The sequence below is a fragment of the Lontra canadensis genome, unplaced genomic scaffold (genome assembly GCF_010015895.1).
Source record: "Lontra canadensis isolate GAN:19392208 unplaced genomic scaffold, GSC_riverotter_1.0 scaffold37, whole genome shotgun sequence".
Classification (NCBI taxonomy): domain Eukaryota; kingdom Metazoa; phylum Chordata; class Mammalia; order Carnivora; family Mustelidae; genus Lontra; species Lontra canadensis.
Window position 1 is genome coordinate 449363 of NW_022631031.1, and position 17430 is coordinate 466792.

The following is a 17430-nucleotide window of genomic DNA, read 5'->3' on the forward strand; positions in this document are numbered from 1 at the left end:
GGGGGGGGGGGGTGGGGTTATGGACATTGGGGAGGGTATGTGCTATGGTGAGTGCTGTGAAATGTGTAAACCTGGCGATTCACAGACATGTACCCCTGGGGATAAAAATATATTATATGTTTAAAAAAAATAAAATTTATTAAAAATAAAAGAGGCTTTTTTGAAAAAAAAAAAACCCTCTGCTTTATAGAAACTGTACTACTTGGCGCTACAAGCAAACTAATCCATTTTCTTTCATTTGTAAAATACAGATAATCATAGTATCAAACTCTTAGATTATTCTGAAGTTTAATTAATATAATACGCAATGCATGTTTAGGACCATTTGTGGCACATTTTAAGCACTCAGCAAATAAAACAGTACCTATTAAGTACAATAGTACAATATTAATACCAAGGTCTAATATCTAATTAATATCTATTAATACCATTAATACCAGTGGTCACAAGGGCAATGGACATCAGGTATATTTAAGAGACGTTAAGAGGAAAGAATTTAGAGAACCTCCTCAGCTGAATACAGTTGTTAAGGGGGAAGGGCAGTAAGGATCATTCCCAGACTTCTGGTATAGACAACTGGGTAGATGGGGGTGACTCTCCGTATCATACAGAATAGAGGATAAGGACTGATTTTGAGAGGGGAAAGTGATGTGTCCAGCTGTAAATACATCCCTGGCAGACATTAAGATGATGTTTAATAGGTAGATAGATATTTACATCTAGGACAAAAAAAGAGATATTGTGCTAGAAATATATTTTTACAACTCACCAACAGAAAAGTGGCAACTGAAGCCATGGAAATGGATTAGCTCATGAGAAACAAAATGTATAGAGAAAAAGAAGATCGTGAACAAAGACTAGACGAACAGGCTGTTGTGTTTTTTATTTATAGAAATGGTGTGAAGCTGAGACAGACCTATGCTGCTGAGCTCATGGCTACGGAGGGGCACAGAGTCATGCCTGGTGGGCAGACATCTCTAGTGGCAGAAAAGTTAGAAGAGCTCCTAGGAGGCCGCCTTCTCTTGGGCTTAGAATGGCAAAGGATAGATGTGCACAGTGCTGCCCTGAGCAGGAGTGGTTAGGGTTAGAGATGGCATTTACTGTCATTGAGGACAGCAGAGCTGAGAATGAAGGGGAATAAACGGTGTGAAGATGAGTAAGCCTGGTTACAGACCTGCGGCACTCCACTTTTCACTTTTATTGCCTCCTAGCCTTTAGTAAAGTCTCATCCAAACATCTGAAAACATCTGATCTGCGTGCTCCCTCTGCCACATGGTACAAGTGGTACAAGCTATTGTTCATTGATGCTCAGGGCCAGTGTTCAAACACATCTCCTCTCCCTCTTTCCTCTGAAGCAAGTCTAATGGGGGCAGTGAGACGCTCTGGAGGAAAAGAACAGGAGCCCCACCTCCCAGGGGCAGAGCCCTCTTCTGCTCTCAACCCGAATCTCCCGGTTTTTATTTCATCAGCAAGGTGACATGTTATCTTGGGAAGGGGCACCTGAAGGGTGGATGGGAAGGGAGGCTAGGGCATTCTGTTGCCCAGAGTCAGTCCCAGTCCTACTCAGGTTATATCTGTTCTAGTCGAACAAAACTGAGGAACAGAAGGCAGTGAGGGCTGGGGGATGGAGCCTGGCGTATGTAGATTTGAACCCCTCTTAAGCTGCTCATTATCTAGTGTTCTGAGCCTCAAACTCCTCTTCTCATAAAAATAAAAAGTATAGTGATATTTATCTTGCTGGGTTCTGTAGAATTAGAAAAAAATTGTGTGATACATTTAAATTTAATAACACTCAAATGTGTAGCTAAGGTGTTAGAAGTAACCCAACTTAAACCTAATTAAGCAATTAAAAATATGTGTTCGTACATGCAAGTAAAAAGTTGAAGGTATACTAGCTGTCATCAGGACTGTTTCTCTCTGCTATGTTCTTTGCCAGGCTGGCTTCATTTTCCAGCTGTGGAGATCCTGGGAAGCTACCGAGGCACATCAGCCTCCCTGCCAACAGTCCCAGGACAAACAAAGGTGTCTCTTCTTGAAAGGTCCACACATACGCTGGGATTCAGACTGATAGAACCATTCAGGCCATCTGTATTACCATTATCATTTTAAAACAAAAAATGACTGACTTACTGCATAGTAAATCCACGCCCTTGTGTCTAGGTGGCAGATCTCTTCCCTGAACCAGTCACCGGCCTGATATATGGGATTGTACCAACTACCAAGGCTTTAGCCATAAGCCTTACCCTGGACTAATCACTGTGTCTGCATCCAGTTCTCAACACTGATGCACAATAGAGTCTGGGACAGCTTAAAGAAGAAAAAAACATAATGCCTCAGTGTCTGGGAACTCCTCCCAGGAAGTCTGATAATAGCTTGATAATGGGACCCAGGTATCCACATTCCTTGGAGCTGGAAGGTGGTTCCAGTGGATCTGCAAGGTTGAGAATCTGGTTGAGGGGGACTCAGCCTATAACTGGCCTTGACTCCATCACTAGAGTCAAAATTCCAACCTCATATACACATACACTAAACCATATATGCTAAAAATGGATATAGTCACTAACAAAAGTAAGAATGGATCCTAGCTGGTAAAAATAGAAGTCTATTCATATATAGGCTACACAATTTATCCTCACACTCACTGCCGATCTATTTCATTGGAAACCTTGCTGAGGTCTGACGCACTAAAAAGGAAGGTCATGATTCTTCCATGCGAACAATTCTAAATATTACCAAGAGCATTACTCTAAGTGCAGAAGTACGTAAATGGCCCCTTACTATACAGATCATCATCTTTTTTACATTTAAGAAAAATAAAAAGGAAACCAGAAGTATCAAATGAAGCCTGGAGTTATACTGTGAGGATGGGTCACAGGATAAAGGGAAATGGAAAAGAAAGGCCAGCAAAGAGTTACTATCTTGTGGGCATATTTGTATAAGGATCAGGACAAGTATACTTTAGACTTACATAGCAATATTTTGCTGCCCTTGTTTCTGGAGAAGAGAAAAGTTACTAGCAGGAAGAAATAGTCTAGGGGGTTAGGTTAGAGAGACATAGCTAATGCCAGGATTCTGAATCCTCAAGGCTGAGACCATGCAGCAAAAAATTCCCAGACAAGCCTTTCATCTTCCCAAGGCAGTATGCTTCAGGAATTTCCATTTATTGTTCCACATGTCCCTAAGCTGCCCTCAGGAGTGCAACGAAGCTCAGCTTCCACATATGTTTCAGTGCCAGTAATGCCACACATTCTGCATAATTATAAGGAATATCCATCTTTTGTCTGTGGCCCAAAACACTGTGGTTTAAACATCAGGCAGCCCTATGGCAGCATAAAATTTTCATGGCTTGGGAACACGATTTCTAGGTGATCCCTTGGAATGCAAGGCAAAACATTCTCATATTCCTTCTCAGTGGATTAACGTCTTACATGGCAAGTCATGCAAGTTAGGGCTCCGCCCTGTCTCAGTGCTTGAGTTTTCAGGTTGGAAACAAAGAACCTACTTCCCCCCAAGTGCTTACTTGGGCTAGAATGTGGTCCAAATACCGTAGAGACCACAGCCTTGTAGTGCTTAGCTCGCCCACCATGTCTGGGACATGTTTTAAATCAATGACTTTCTCTACAATGTTTGCTCATCTTCAGAACACATTCTGTAGTGAGGTCCCACAAAGAGTCCGTTAAAGGAGATTGTGGTAGATACAAACTCTAATGGCTTGTACCTAATGGTAATGATAAGAGCCTCCAGATTCATTAAATAGTTTTAAAAGACAAATTGTTTCTAAGAAATACTTGAACATGCTGAAAGAGGGTCTAAGGTTTCTCTTCCTTTGCAATGAGGACACCCATACTTTTATTTATTTACTTTGAGGAGGTGCAAGCTCCCCTTTTAGCAGTCTGGCAGAGCCTGTGGACACCTTCCCAGAAAACTCTTAAAAAATAATTAACAGAGAATACTAAGGATTAGAAAGAAATAAAGTCTACTGGAATACATTAATCCAGGTACGTAGATCTAAGAGTTCTGTGGATCTAAGTTAAGAACCTAATCTTATGTAATCTCTCTGTAAATGTTTTGTTTAGGGATGAGTTCAGACATTCATGGGCCTGGGCAGATAAACTAGCAGGAAGGGTGGCTTGGCACAAGTGAGTAATGAAGAGTGTGGCAAAATGCAAAGTGTGTGCCCTGTCTAAAAGGTGCCCCCTCTCTGAAGTCCAAAAGATTTTTGCCAAATGGGAATGTGGGCCCTGTATGGCCGTGTTTTCCCCCTTCTAAAAAAATTTTTTTAAAGATTTTTTTTTTAATTTATTTATTTGACAAGGAGAGAGATCACAGGCAGAGAGGCAGGTAGAGAGAAGGGGAAGGAGGCTCCCCGCTGAGCAGAGAGCCCGATGTGGGGCTTGATCCCAGGACCCTGAAATCATAACCTGAGCCAAAAGCAGAGGCTTTAATGCACTGAGCTGCCCAGGCACCCCCATGTTTTCCCCCTTTTCAAAAGAAGCCAGGAATCTGGATTTATATATGAACTCTTCATATTTGTTGATGTTGGCTGGAGAAAATATTAGCACTTTTGGGGACAAAGGAAATCTATCTTTTACCATATTTGTCTGGAGGGCTGCACATCTGTAACCTCAGCAAAGTAAGAGGAATTGGAAGAAATTAATTACTCATATTTGTAATGTACTTTTTACTAGTAGTATTTCTGTTGCATATATTCTGAAAATCTAAGAACATTAATTTCCTCCCTCAAGTGGTAACGTGCTACTATGGAACAATCAGAGGCAGCAGGAGCTAAATTGTTTTGTATACTTCCAACAGATATTTATTGAAAACCTACTCTATGTAACAGGAAATATACAAGTTGGTAATAACAGGAAGATTAAAACATTATCTTTGTTTCCAGAGCCTACAGACCGTGTGGAAAAGGCTGTATCGAAATATTATAATACAATCTGTTAAGGCCTATCATAGAGATACCTAAAAAGTACAGAGGGAGTAGGAGGGAAGAAAACATGCATCTTCCCAGGAGACTAAGAGGGATTCTCAGAGGAGAGATCTCTTTGAGTAGATTTTAGCATCAAGGGGCCCAGATTATTAATGATCTAATAAATTATTCAGAAGAACTGGACTTTTATTCTAGAAGAAAGAGAGGATTGAAGGTTTTTGAACAGAGAAGTGCTGTGTTCAGATTTTTATGATCATTCTGACTGCAATACAGAATATGGCCTACAGGAGGAGACAAGGGAGAAGGAAGGCCCACAGAATGATGACTGCAATGGTTCAGACAGTGAACTAGGCCTCAGCAGGAGGCATGAGGAAGACTACCCCGTTGGAAAGATAATCGGAGACTGGAAATAACAGAACCTAGGGGCTGAATGTGTGCTAGTGGCTAAGTGGCAAAAGACAGGAAAGATTTGGAAACGGTTCTTGGGCCCTGTTGTGAGATGCAGTCTAGTCTAAGTCTAAGATGAGATCCTAGTTCCTGGAGCCTGACTACTTGAGTGCAAATCCTAACTCTTTTGCTGTGTGACTTTAAGCAAGTGACTTATTCTCTCTGAACCTCAGCCTTGTATATAATGTCAAATATTCTTACAATAGTGTTTACATTTGTGCCTAAAAATTACTGCTATTATTATTGGTTATTATAATTCTGGTTAGGATGGTGGTGTTATTCAGTTTGTTTTCAAAGACTAAACGCTGCATTTGAAGCGCTTTTAGAAGGGCATGTGTTGTGTTATACGCAACTAATGAATCCTTGAACACTACATCAAAAACTAATGATGTACTATACTATATGTTGGCTAACTGGAAAAGAAGAAGAAGAAGACTCCAGGTTTGCACAACTGAATATGCAGATCTCAGGTTTATAAGAAAGTTTCATTTGAAAGATGATGGTAGTTAAAACCTCTTGCGCTGATTAAATGGCCTCCAACATTCTTGGAGAAGAAGGCCAAAGGTTGAGTCTCCGGGACACAGACGTTTAATGGGTGGATAGGATAGGGTCAAAATCTGCAGAGACTCACAGGAAGAGAGGGACAGAGGGGTAGGAGCAGAAAAATGAAAGAGCAATGTCTCAAAACCAAGACAAGAAAGTTTTAGAAAGAGTATAGTCAATACAGAAAATGCTTTACATGAGTTAAATATGATGATAACTGACAATCATCTATATGTAACAATTGGGAAATCTTTGATAAAGTGATTTAAAATACATAATTTAAAATATCTGACCTATAGAATACATTCACAGGTTAGTTTCTATCATTCTTCTCAATTTTAAATGCATTTATAGAGAGGGAAGAATGAAAAACTACTGGATTGAACCATATAACTTTCCATATTTGTAGATAAAAAGTGTTAAAATCAAAACTTTCATATAATTCAACTATGCTGAGTAACTGAAAAGCTGCTTCAAAGCTCAGTAGAGTGAAAACAGGTATTTGTTTCTATTGTGTTATGATGCAAGAGCAAAAATTACCCCTTTCTTCTGATTTTCCCAAAGAAATAGAGCTGATAATGATTGCTTATATTCACATAAATAGAAGCTAATGATATCTAAATGCTGTTCTTACTCTATATTCTATGGTAGTTATTTCCCTCATCACTCACCTTCAAGTCTAAAAATTTCAGGGATGAAACTTAAATGCAAAAGTAATTTGAAGGGAAGGATATTCATACCTATCCCAAGAAATAGCTTCTATTACTAATAACATTGGTATAATGAAAAAGTCTAGTTATCTTGGCAGTGTAGTGCATAAAGTATAAGATGTTGAAAGTGTTGGCTTTGGAATCAAGTCCTAACTCTACCACCTATCAGGTGTGAGGTCCAAAGAAAATTACTTGCTTTTCTAAGCCTCCATTTTCTCATGTGGAAAATAGAGAAGAGACTGTTGTCTCTTGGGATTTTGTTAGGAAAGGGGAAGATAATGTATAGGGGGGTTTAGCACAGGGCCCCTGACAACGGTAATTTATTTATATTTCACTTTTTATTTCCCCATAGTGCATAAGCCTGAGAAAGTTTGAATTGTCTTTAAAAGAGTAGGTACTTTTAGGAGGATTAGTCTTTTCATGTATCAAGAAAAACCCTAAAGATCTTTCTAGCAGTGTAGCCTTGAGCAGTCACTGGTAGCTTTCCAAGAGAACCAGCAGCCAGATCCATAACTTCAATGTACAGAGCTGAATAAGCTTTGTGCTTCTCCACAGTCAGGCACTGGCCAGTGTGTTTCTTTGTGACCAATGAAATATATGACTCATAAAACAAAATCCCCCAAAAATCGACATCCAAATGAAAGCCATACAATTAATTGCCAAGGACTTATACATAAATACTACTGCTAAGGGTGTATCATAGGCATTATCACATCCCCAAATTTCCCTATTAACTTGATATTTTATAGAGATGAAACTACAAATTGTTTTAAAAATACATTTCTCTTTCACTCTACATTAAATTAAAGCAAAATAAATGTATAAGATATACTGACACTATCTGGTAAAAAAGCCCTTGGAAGTCAATCACCTAAGATTCAAAACACATAGTAGTGTCTCATTTTGAATTTAAAATTGAATAAAAACAAGGCTGAAAATGTCCTAACCTATTATTTACTTTGCATTTTTATTAAAGATTACCATGCTTCACTGTTGGCAAAATGGTCATTAAAAATGTAATATAAGACTATTCAGGGAAATAGAATCCTATAAAGTATGATAGTATTATGAATCTTAAAGTAAAGCCACCAGTGCAGATGTTCCTAATCATACTAAAAATACAAATACACAAACCAGTTTGTTCCAGCTACAGAATAATTCAGTTAAAAGAGTGCTTATAATTCAACAGTATGAATAATAGTTGAAGCCAGGGACACAGTAAAACTACAAGGAAATATAAATCTACAGAGTCTATGCCAAGGAGAAGTGTTCCAAATCCTCAAGGCTGAGAAATTGGTTTCTTTCCTTGCTACAGGTAGGAAATTATTACTTGAATTGAGAAAAAAATCATAATAACACTAATAATAATACAACAAATGTACCTTTAAGGCAAACAACATGTGCACACACACAAGCTCACACACACATGTACATACCACTGAACTTACAGCTTTCACCAAGAGAAACACATATCTAAATCCAGAATATCACTTAGAATCTGCTTTGGGAAAGTTAAACTCAGACTTCTCAACCGTTTAAATTTCTTATTGAGAAATAAATACGGGACATAATGTAATACAGAATTAAATCAGCATGCACAGTAAAACATAAGCTCTAAGGACATACAGGATTCTCTTTGCAAATAATAATCTTGGCAAAGAGCCTCCTTTATGTACAGAAAGCTCTGTTTCTTGCTTACAGCAACCCGAAAGGCTACAACAGGTCCTTGTGTGGTGCTAATTAGGTTTACAAACTTTACGTACAAGCCAGGAGATATTTTATAGCCTGATTCCGTGAAAGTACGAAACTATTATCAGTAAGGTCAAACTATAAAAACTCACTTTCCTACAATTACTAATCTTTTCCTCTTACATAGTATGAATTTTAACATTGCAAATACATATTAATGCTATTCAAAAATTGATTGTGCTTAATAGCTTTCAAATAGGAAAAAAAAAAAAACCACTAGGAAAGCCTTCGTGTACAGGTATTCCGTGTGCTTATTTCCCCCAGAGTTAATGAACCATCCATTTCACTAGCAAATTATAACTCTTGGGTCACAATACTCTTCCAAGAAAGTGAAGTGACATCTATTCTGCATAAAACAGGAAAATCAAATGCAGTACATTACCTTGTGTCACCTGTTGAACTGCCAACATTATTCCAGACATGGTGTCTGGAAGCAAGTTTTCTTTCAGATTGTAGTGTGGTGCCCATTCCAGAATAGGCAGACGCCTTCGACACCACTGTTTAAAGTCTTCGCAATGGGGGGTTTGCATCTTGCTCCACAGCATGCCTTTCTTTTTCCTCTTTGTCCCTGTCATTTTTCAGATTCCCTCTTGTAGAAGTAAACTTCTTTAGACAAAAAAAAAAAAAAAAAAAAAACTGTTGCAGAACACCTCCTTTCAATGCCAGGCTCCAATTCGTCTGTGGTTTTCAATGTCAAAGCTATCCAGAAAACAAATCAATAAAAGAGAGAGAGAGAGGGAGAGAGATTAACAGAAACACTTAAGTATATGCAGCCAGGCTGTATGCCTTATTGTGGTGAAGCTAATTATTCCAGATAAAAGGTATAGATTTAAAACCTTGAATCGTTATCTGAACAAGATGGGGAAATGGTTCCTGTTAGTGTATGATTTTTCTGAGCTTGGAAAAGTAATGGGTTCAGTATTAAGCTGGTCTAGAGCTCTTTTGCCAGTAATTCCCCTTATATTCACTGTAGTCTTAGGTTTTTGGCTCCAATCCCAATGGCTAATGAGGTAGTTCTGGGCGTGTGTTGGAAGTGGGCTGGGTTATGCTAATGCAACCAGGAAGCTAGTCCAGTCTCTGCCCTACAAGCTGTGCCAAAACATAAAACTGCCCGAGGGGTCTATCGTGCAAAATACATTCAGACAATCTAGGCTTACTTTTTGAGAAAGTATATATTTTCAATATATCAGATGACTGCCAGTTCTACAAAATTCAGAAAAAGAAGAGGGTATTGCTAAATATCCTTATCTTTTTTATTCCCTGGGAGATGAGCTTTTCATTCATACAGAAACATTCAGACAACCGCTGCCCAGTCAGAGAACGGAATAGCCAGTTCTCACAAAAAAACTGAAATTTCATCTCATGGGCTAAGAAAATAAGCATCACTATGAACAAATACTTGTGGCAACAGTGCTTCCCTGCCTCTGACATTGTTCATTCAATTTTTGTCTAAATCATCTAATTCTCACATTCATGCTATTGTAACTAGAATTTCTAAAGGAATAATGTATGGTTCAAACTATGGTTTAAAGTGTCCCCAAATTTTTTTGTGCTACTGCCTTCTTTTCACGTGACCTTTGGGGGGTTTCTCTTTTTTTAGGTAGTGTGTTATATTTTATAATAGGACAGGCTGTCAAAGATTTTTATGTTATGATTTTTTCCCCCTACCCCAGAAGAAAAACACTGCATTTATGAGCTGTGCCATTGGAATTAAACCAAAAAGCCAATATATTAACTAAAATCCTGAAGCCAAGAAAAAGAATATCATGTACGAGTTTGCATAGCCTCTTTAATACCTATTTATTGAGAGAGCAGGAATCTGATTTCTGAAAACCTTCAGAATAGCAGAGTACTTGGAGCCCTTGACTATGTCCAAGCTACTCTACTATACCTTTTTCCATTGTTTTTAAATTAAGGTAGAGAACTATTCTCTCTGCTTTCCAAATATGACATGGCTTTCTATCTGTGCAAAAACAACTTTCTTTATAAATACAATAAATCCCAAATATGTAGGGACGCAGGTACACTTCATTCGTACATACAGGATAGAATTTGTTTTGCATTTTTCCAATTATTTACATCATGTTAAATTTACAAACCCTTCCTTAGTTTAGATATTGAGTCCATTTAGAGACTGAGTCATAGCATTTTAACCCTACCCCTTGGTATGAAAGATAAAACCACCAGATAAGTAAATCCAGTCTCTTTTTGTTTTATTTATTTATTTATTTATTTATTTTTGAGATTTTACTTATGTATTTGACAGAGAGAGATCACAAGTAGGCAGAAAGGCAGGCAGAGAGAGAGAGCACACTCAGGAGCTGGGGGCGGGGGGGTGGGGGTGGGAGAAACAGGCTCCCCTCTGACCAGGGACCCAGTTGCAGGACTCCATCCCAGGACCTTGGCATCATGACCTGAGCCAAAGGCAGACACCCAACCAACTGAGCCACCCAGGTGTACAGTAAATCCACTCTTAATAGAGATGCTCCATTGCTTTTCCTTCACAAACAGCAATCTTTAACTTTGTTTTATATACTACATTCAGTATACAAACAAAGATATATATGCATGTATGTATGCTTCTATAATCAAAATTAACACTAAAGGTATTTTTTCAAAACAAATTTAGATCATAAATTCAAATCTATACTGACAAAAGTAAAAACAAAACAAACAAAAAAAAACTTGACTGAAATCACCAAGCAACAGCTACGATTTGTGTAATTTCAATCATTTTTTAAAAACCCTTATGTTAAATATTTATTACAAAGAATTCACATGAATGGACTTTTAGAATTGAAGATGAATCTGTATGGAGGTATTTAAGTATATTTGTATCAGCAAATGTTCTAAAATATCCTAAGACCAGGAAAGAGGAGAAATTAGTTTGATAAAATAGTTCTGTTTTATTTCAATCAAAAAAAAACTCTTTTAAAATACAATAAATCTTTCCCCCCAAAAAATTTTAAGTATAAATCTGGAATTCCAAACTCCAGAATTTTTTTCAATTTGATATGCTTGCACATTTTTAAAAACATGCCAAAATCTCACTCCAAAGCAGGGTATCACTCCTATTTATAACCAACAATACCAAAAAACCCTATGAAGAAATTTATTCACACCCACAAGATTCTCAGAGTACTTTGATCCAGCCCTTAAAATTCAAGAAGACTAAATATACTTGTTCAAAAGTTTCAATGACTAAAATTAGCTTCAAGTTCAGTACTGTGTATATTCTATATGAGACAGCTCTTCCCAAATGTCCAGGCAATCCTTATACAATAAAAAGATGACCATATCTTCCACCTCTACCTCTTAGGCAATGACAGAAAAATTCTTCTTCCTAAAATAATATTTTGATCACATTGGTGACATTTTTGAACTTCCAGTGATGTCCAGTATCAAATTTAAACTCATCAGCACAAGCATGTGACTCTATTCCATTCCCCTACCCACCTCTGACTAGCTTCTCATCAAATCCATTTAATTATTTATTGAACACCTACTATTTGCTAGATTCTGTGTGAAGGGCTACAGAAATGGAGTAGAGTGATGAGGGAGGGCAGATTGTCTTCACTTTCTGAGAGTTAGCATTTAATGAACAAAATAGGAAATGTATAATTAACGGACTCAAAGCAGAATGGGATAAATTAATAAAAGCTCACACAAGAATGTGATGGTTGCCCAGAGAAGGGAGAGAATTGCATTGCCACTGAGAAAAAAAGCTTCCCACCTTACTTAGACCCTCTGTTCCAGCAGTAAGTATACTCATGGTTTACTCTTTAATAGATCTCTATGCTAATTTCCCTTGTTCCATGGTCTTTTTCCTCATCTAAACAGTTTACTCAATGCCACCTCTTCCATGAAGCCTTCCCTGGCTTCCCCATAGTTCTGTTCATGCTATACACTAAACACCCAAGTAGCCCTGAAGCTATTCATGGGTCTACAGTTATAGTCATTTTCACTGTCTATTGGTTTTCTTCTTTGAAATCTATTTCATTTGATTTTATTAAATTTGGCTCATGAGATTGTAAATTCCTTGTGAGTAGGGATTATTCACATAGCATGTTTTGTCTCTTTTCCTTAGGAAAAGTCTGGGAAGTCTAAGAACAAGGCACCCAAAGAGTAGATGTTTGGTGAGGGCTCTCTTCCTGGTTTGTAGACAGCCACCTTCTCATTGTATCTTATATGGCCAAGAGAAAGAATTCTTGTCTCTTTTCCTCCTTATAAGGGCCCTGATCCTATCACTGAGTCTCTACCCTCATGACATCATATAAATCTAATCATTTCCCAGAGTTCTCACCTCCTAGTACTATTCCATTTACTGTTAAGGTTTCAACATACGAATATTGGAGGATACTCCAGAACTGTGAGAAATAAATGTGTGTCATGTAAGCCACACAGTCCATGGTTTTTCTTTTACAGCATTCTGAGCAGAAAAGGAAAGAATTGAAGGATGTGTAAGGAAGGAAAGAAGGGAGGAAGGAAGGAAAAAGGAAGAAACAATAAAAATAGTAGTTCACTGAGAATTAGTAAAAGCCCTTTCTCATTTCTGACCAACAACTGATACACAATAAGTGAAATATACTATGGCTGGGGACATGTCATGATTTAAGATTTGAAAATGCCAAAAGAGGGAATTACCCAGTACACTGCTAGAAATCCACCCTTCTAAGAGCTCCATGATTGTGAATCTATAAATACTGCTTTAGCTTTCCTACTTCTAAGAGCATTAACATTAACATTACACATGTTGAAGGAAATACATGTAAATTGGAAGGTTATGATTGTGCTTCTCTTATGTATCCTCATTTTCCAGCTACATGTCCTAAGTAACTTCAGTTATTGGCATAGATTGTAATTCTTTGAATTATTTAGACCATTTAAATTTATATGATTGTCGATATGGTTGAGTTTAAATCTACCATTTTGCTATAATTTTATACTTATTCCATCAGCTCTTTATTTTCCCTCTCCTATTACCATCTTTTGGATTATTTTCTATGATTATACTTTATTTCATTTGTTGTTTTATTTGCTATAACTCTTAATTTGTTGATCACTTTAGGGCTTATATTGCACATGTTTGACTTATCAAAGTCTATCTTCAAGTGATAGCACACCACTTCACATTTAGTATAAGGACCTTACAACTGTACACTTTCACTTTCCTTTGTGCTATTATTGTCATAGACTTATATCTACATTATTAGTTTCTGTCTTAAAGTTGCTTACCTTTTAAAGACAGTTAAATAATTTTAAAATTCTATTATATTTACCCATTAAGTTACCATTCCATTGGTCTTCATTTTTCCTTGGATAATTCCAGATTTTCTCATCTGGTATTATTCTCCTGTGTGAAGTACTTCCTTTAACATATCTTCTTGCAAAGATTTGCTAAATAAATTCTTTCAGATTGTATATATCTGAAAAAGGTTTTATTTTGACTTTTCAAAAATATTTGTTTATTTATTTGAGGGAGGGAGAGATAGAGCGAGCACAAGCACACAAGGGAGCTGGGGCAGAGGGACAAACAGACTCCCCACTGAACAGGAAGCCTGACTCAGGGCTCTATCTCAGGACTCAGATCATGACCTGAGCCTAAGTCAGACACTTAATCAACTGAGCCACCCAGGCACCCCTATTTTGCTTTGTTTTTGAAAGATATCTCCATTTGGGTATAGAATTCTAGGTTGATAGAGATTTTCTTTGTTTTTGTTGTCCCTGTTGTGTTTTTTGTTTGTTTTAGTACTTTAAAGCCATTGTTCCACTGTCTAGCTCTTTTCCAACAAGAAATTTTTTGTCATCATCTTTGTTCTTCTGTACATGTTGTGTCTTTCTTCTCTAGATCTTTTAAGACTCTGTCTTTATCATTGGTTTTAAGTAATTTCATCGTACTGTATCTTAGTGTTTCTTCCTTCCAGCATATTTTGTTCCTTTTTTGATGTATGTACTTGGTGTTTGTCAAGCTTCTTAGATCTGTGGGTTTACAGTTTGAACCATATTTGAAAAATGTCTGACAATTACTTATTCAAATATTTTTTTCTGCCCTACATCCTTTGGAGACTCCAAATAAATATACATTGGGCTATCTGATACTGTCCCACAGTTTGCAGATGCTTTTATGCATATTTACGTCAGCTTTTTTTAGGTTTCATTTTAGGTAGCTTCTATTGTTGTCTTCAAGTTCATTAATCTTTTATTCTGTAATTTCTAATCTATTGTACATTCCATCTGGTGTGGTTTTCACCTCAGAGATTAAAAGCAAGACCTGAAAGCATTTTACTGGTAAGTGGGACCAGAGGAACATTTATTCCCACTATTAAGATACAACCAAAGTCACTACCTGATGCTCTGTGGATCATGAGATTTTCACTCAGCCTGATGGAAACGTGAACTATTCCTGACACTGTAGGAATCCCTAGGATTGTTCCTTCTAGCCATTTCCCTAATGTCTATAGATTCCTCACACTCTTGTGTTCATCTTTATTTAGCTGAACATTTTGCATGTGCAGATTTCTGACACTGTCTCTGTATCACTCTTTTCTCTTATACTCTGGGTGAAATATCTCAGCTTTGGCCTCCCAGACTCCAGGTTAAGGAGACTACCAGTCTTCTGAGTTCTCATCTACCCCTACACTCTGCTATACCTTGGCTTGGCAATTTTCCTAGCAGTAAGCTGGGACAATCAGTGCCTCATTTAGTTTGTTTCCAATCTTTTCAAGATTACTGTCCTTTGTTGCCTGATGTCCAAATTCTTGACAGTACTGTTTCACATGCTTGTCAGGTTTCTTTTTGTTTCAGGCAGAAAGATAAGCTTAGTCTCTATTACTCCATTCTGGATGGAAAATAAAGTTATTCACCATATAATATAGCTTTCAAACAGTCTACCATTGTGATCACGTACTTAAAATTTGCTATACCTTGCCAATTTTCTTTTTAGAATGTGGTACCAAAATTTAATAGTGATTAGCTGTGTTCTGACTTGAAAAGTGTAAACAATACCATACAATTAAATTCTAGTTTTTTTCCAAACCACTCTATTAAATGATTTGTTCTCTATCCTTTTTATGTAGGAGATTTTATTAAAAATCTAAATACTAAATTTTATATTAAATCTTATCTGACATATTGAATCTGGTTAATTAATTCATTGGGCCAAAGTCTTTCTGAATCTGAGATAGCCGTTACTAATACTGGTAATTATATACTTCACTTCAACATATTAGTTATTCCTTCAAACACTGTGTTACCTGTATTAGTTAAGTTAGGTTGCCATACAAAATACCATAGATTCAGTAGTTTAAACCTCAGGAATTTATTTCTCACAGTTCTGGAGGCTGAGAAGTCCAAAATTAAGGTATGGTGATTGAGTTCTTGGTGAGGACCCTCTTTCTACCTTGCAGACATCCACCTTCTCACTCTGTCCTCACTGTGTCACATAGCAGGGTGAGAAAGAAGAAGCAAGCTCTGATATCTCTTCTTATAAGGGCACTAATTCCATCAGAAAGGCCCCATCCTCATGACCTAATCTAAGCTTAATTATCTCCTGAAGACCTGTCTCCAAATATCATCATATTGGAGGTTAGGGTTTTAACATAAATTTAAGGATACAATTCAGTCCATAGAATTGGGAAAAAATGATGCATGTTTTATGTCCTTATTCAAATCAATAAATAAGAAAAACCAGACACATCTACTAGAATGTCCCTCATATTAAAATTTATTCTTTAGTAGGAATTATTTGAGAATAGTCAAATATAATTGTTCTCATTTTGTCTAAAAAGGTATCTTAAGAGTTTATATCAAACTTAATTCCTAAAATCAAATATACTCTGTCTTCAGCAGTCATGTAACTTTGTAACCTTTCAATCTAGTACTTCTATTAAAAGACATAATGGAGTTTGTCTACTAGCTTCATTAGACTCTCCCTCTGGGCACAGAGTCCTCATCTAGAAAGGATCAGGGTATCAGAGAAAAATGGACTCTTTGGAACTGTTGTGTTACTCAGAGGAAAAAATAGTTAAAATAATCTATATAGTCTATGGTGTTCCATGAGGATCAACTTAAAAAAAATTTCCCCAACATTACCAATATTATTCTCCAATATTATCAATGTTTGATTTATTAAATTACTTTTAGTGAAAATTCAATACTAATATGGATCTTGTACTGTTAGACTTATTCATTTTTAAGTCTTTTTTTTTTTAAAGATCTTACTTATTTATTTGTCAGAGAGAGAGAGAGAAAGAGCCAGTGAGCTCAAGCAAAGGGAGCAGCAGAGGGATAAGCAGGCTCGCTGCTGAGCAGGGAGCCCGATGTGGGACTCGATCCCAGGACTCTGGGATCATGACCAGACCCAAAGGCAGATGCTTAACCAACTGAGCCACACAGTGTTACCTATATTAGTTAACTTAGGTTGCCATACAAAATATTATCCCTCATTTTTAAGTCTTACAGTTGAAATAGTACCTAGAGATAATCCCTAATGAAGAAGATCCAAGCAATGTGGAAATAATTTTTATAGCATTTATGAGATGGTCACTCAGCTTTTAATGCATGAAACAGGGGGCTATTCTAAGATGCAGGACTGATAACTACTTTAGGTTCTCACTTACTTGCAAGAAGAAGTGTTTTTCTTTTTATTTGTTTTATTTTTAGTAATCTCTACGTGCAACATGGAGCTTGAACTCATGACCCTGGAGAGCAAAAGCCACATGCATCTTCTGACTGGGCCAGCCAGGCACCCCCAAGAAGTATTTTTATCTAAAGACAATTACTTTATAGATGGAATATGAGTAAACCTACAAAACTGAAAATTAGCCAAAGTACTCTCATAAACATATATGTATTGAAATATCAAAAATTAAAACTCAAGTTCCTACTCATTCAATTGCTTTTACTTTCCATGGTTAACCTCATGGCTTTGAGGTTAGAGATGAAGAGAGCAAAATGCAGAACATTTACACTTCAACAAGAATTCAGAAATTATTTATTTTTCTAAATATTTTTCTTCATTTTTCTGGTTATTAGATAATCAAA

The 17430-nt window shown here is 36.9% G+C and overlaps 1 protein-coding gene across 1 annotated transcript in view; it reads right to left on the bottom strand.

The window, feature by feature from the left end:
• SLC26A7 (solute carrier family 26 member 7) overlaps positions 1–9008 on the bottom strand; it is a 115549-nt gene extending 106541 nt beyond the window's left edge. Inside the window, exon 1 of the mRNA XM_032869060.1 lies at positions 8771–9008. Coding sequence (XP_032724951.1) covers positions 8771–8963 — 193 coding nt within the window. The 5' untranslated portion in view covers positions 8964–9008. The remainder of the gene's footprint in view (positions 1–8770) is intronic.
• Between the last annotated feature and the right edge of the window lie 8422 nt (positions 9009–17430).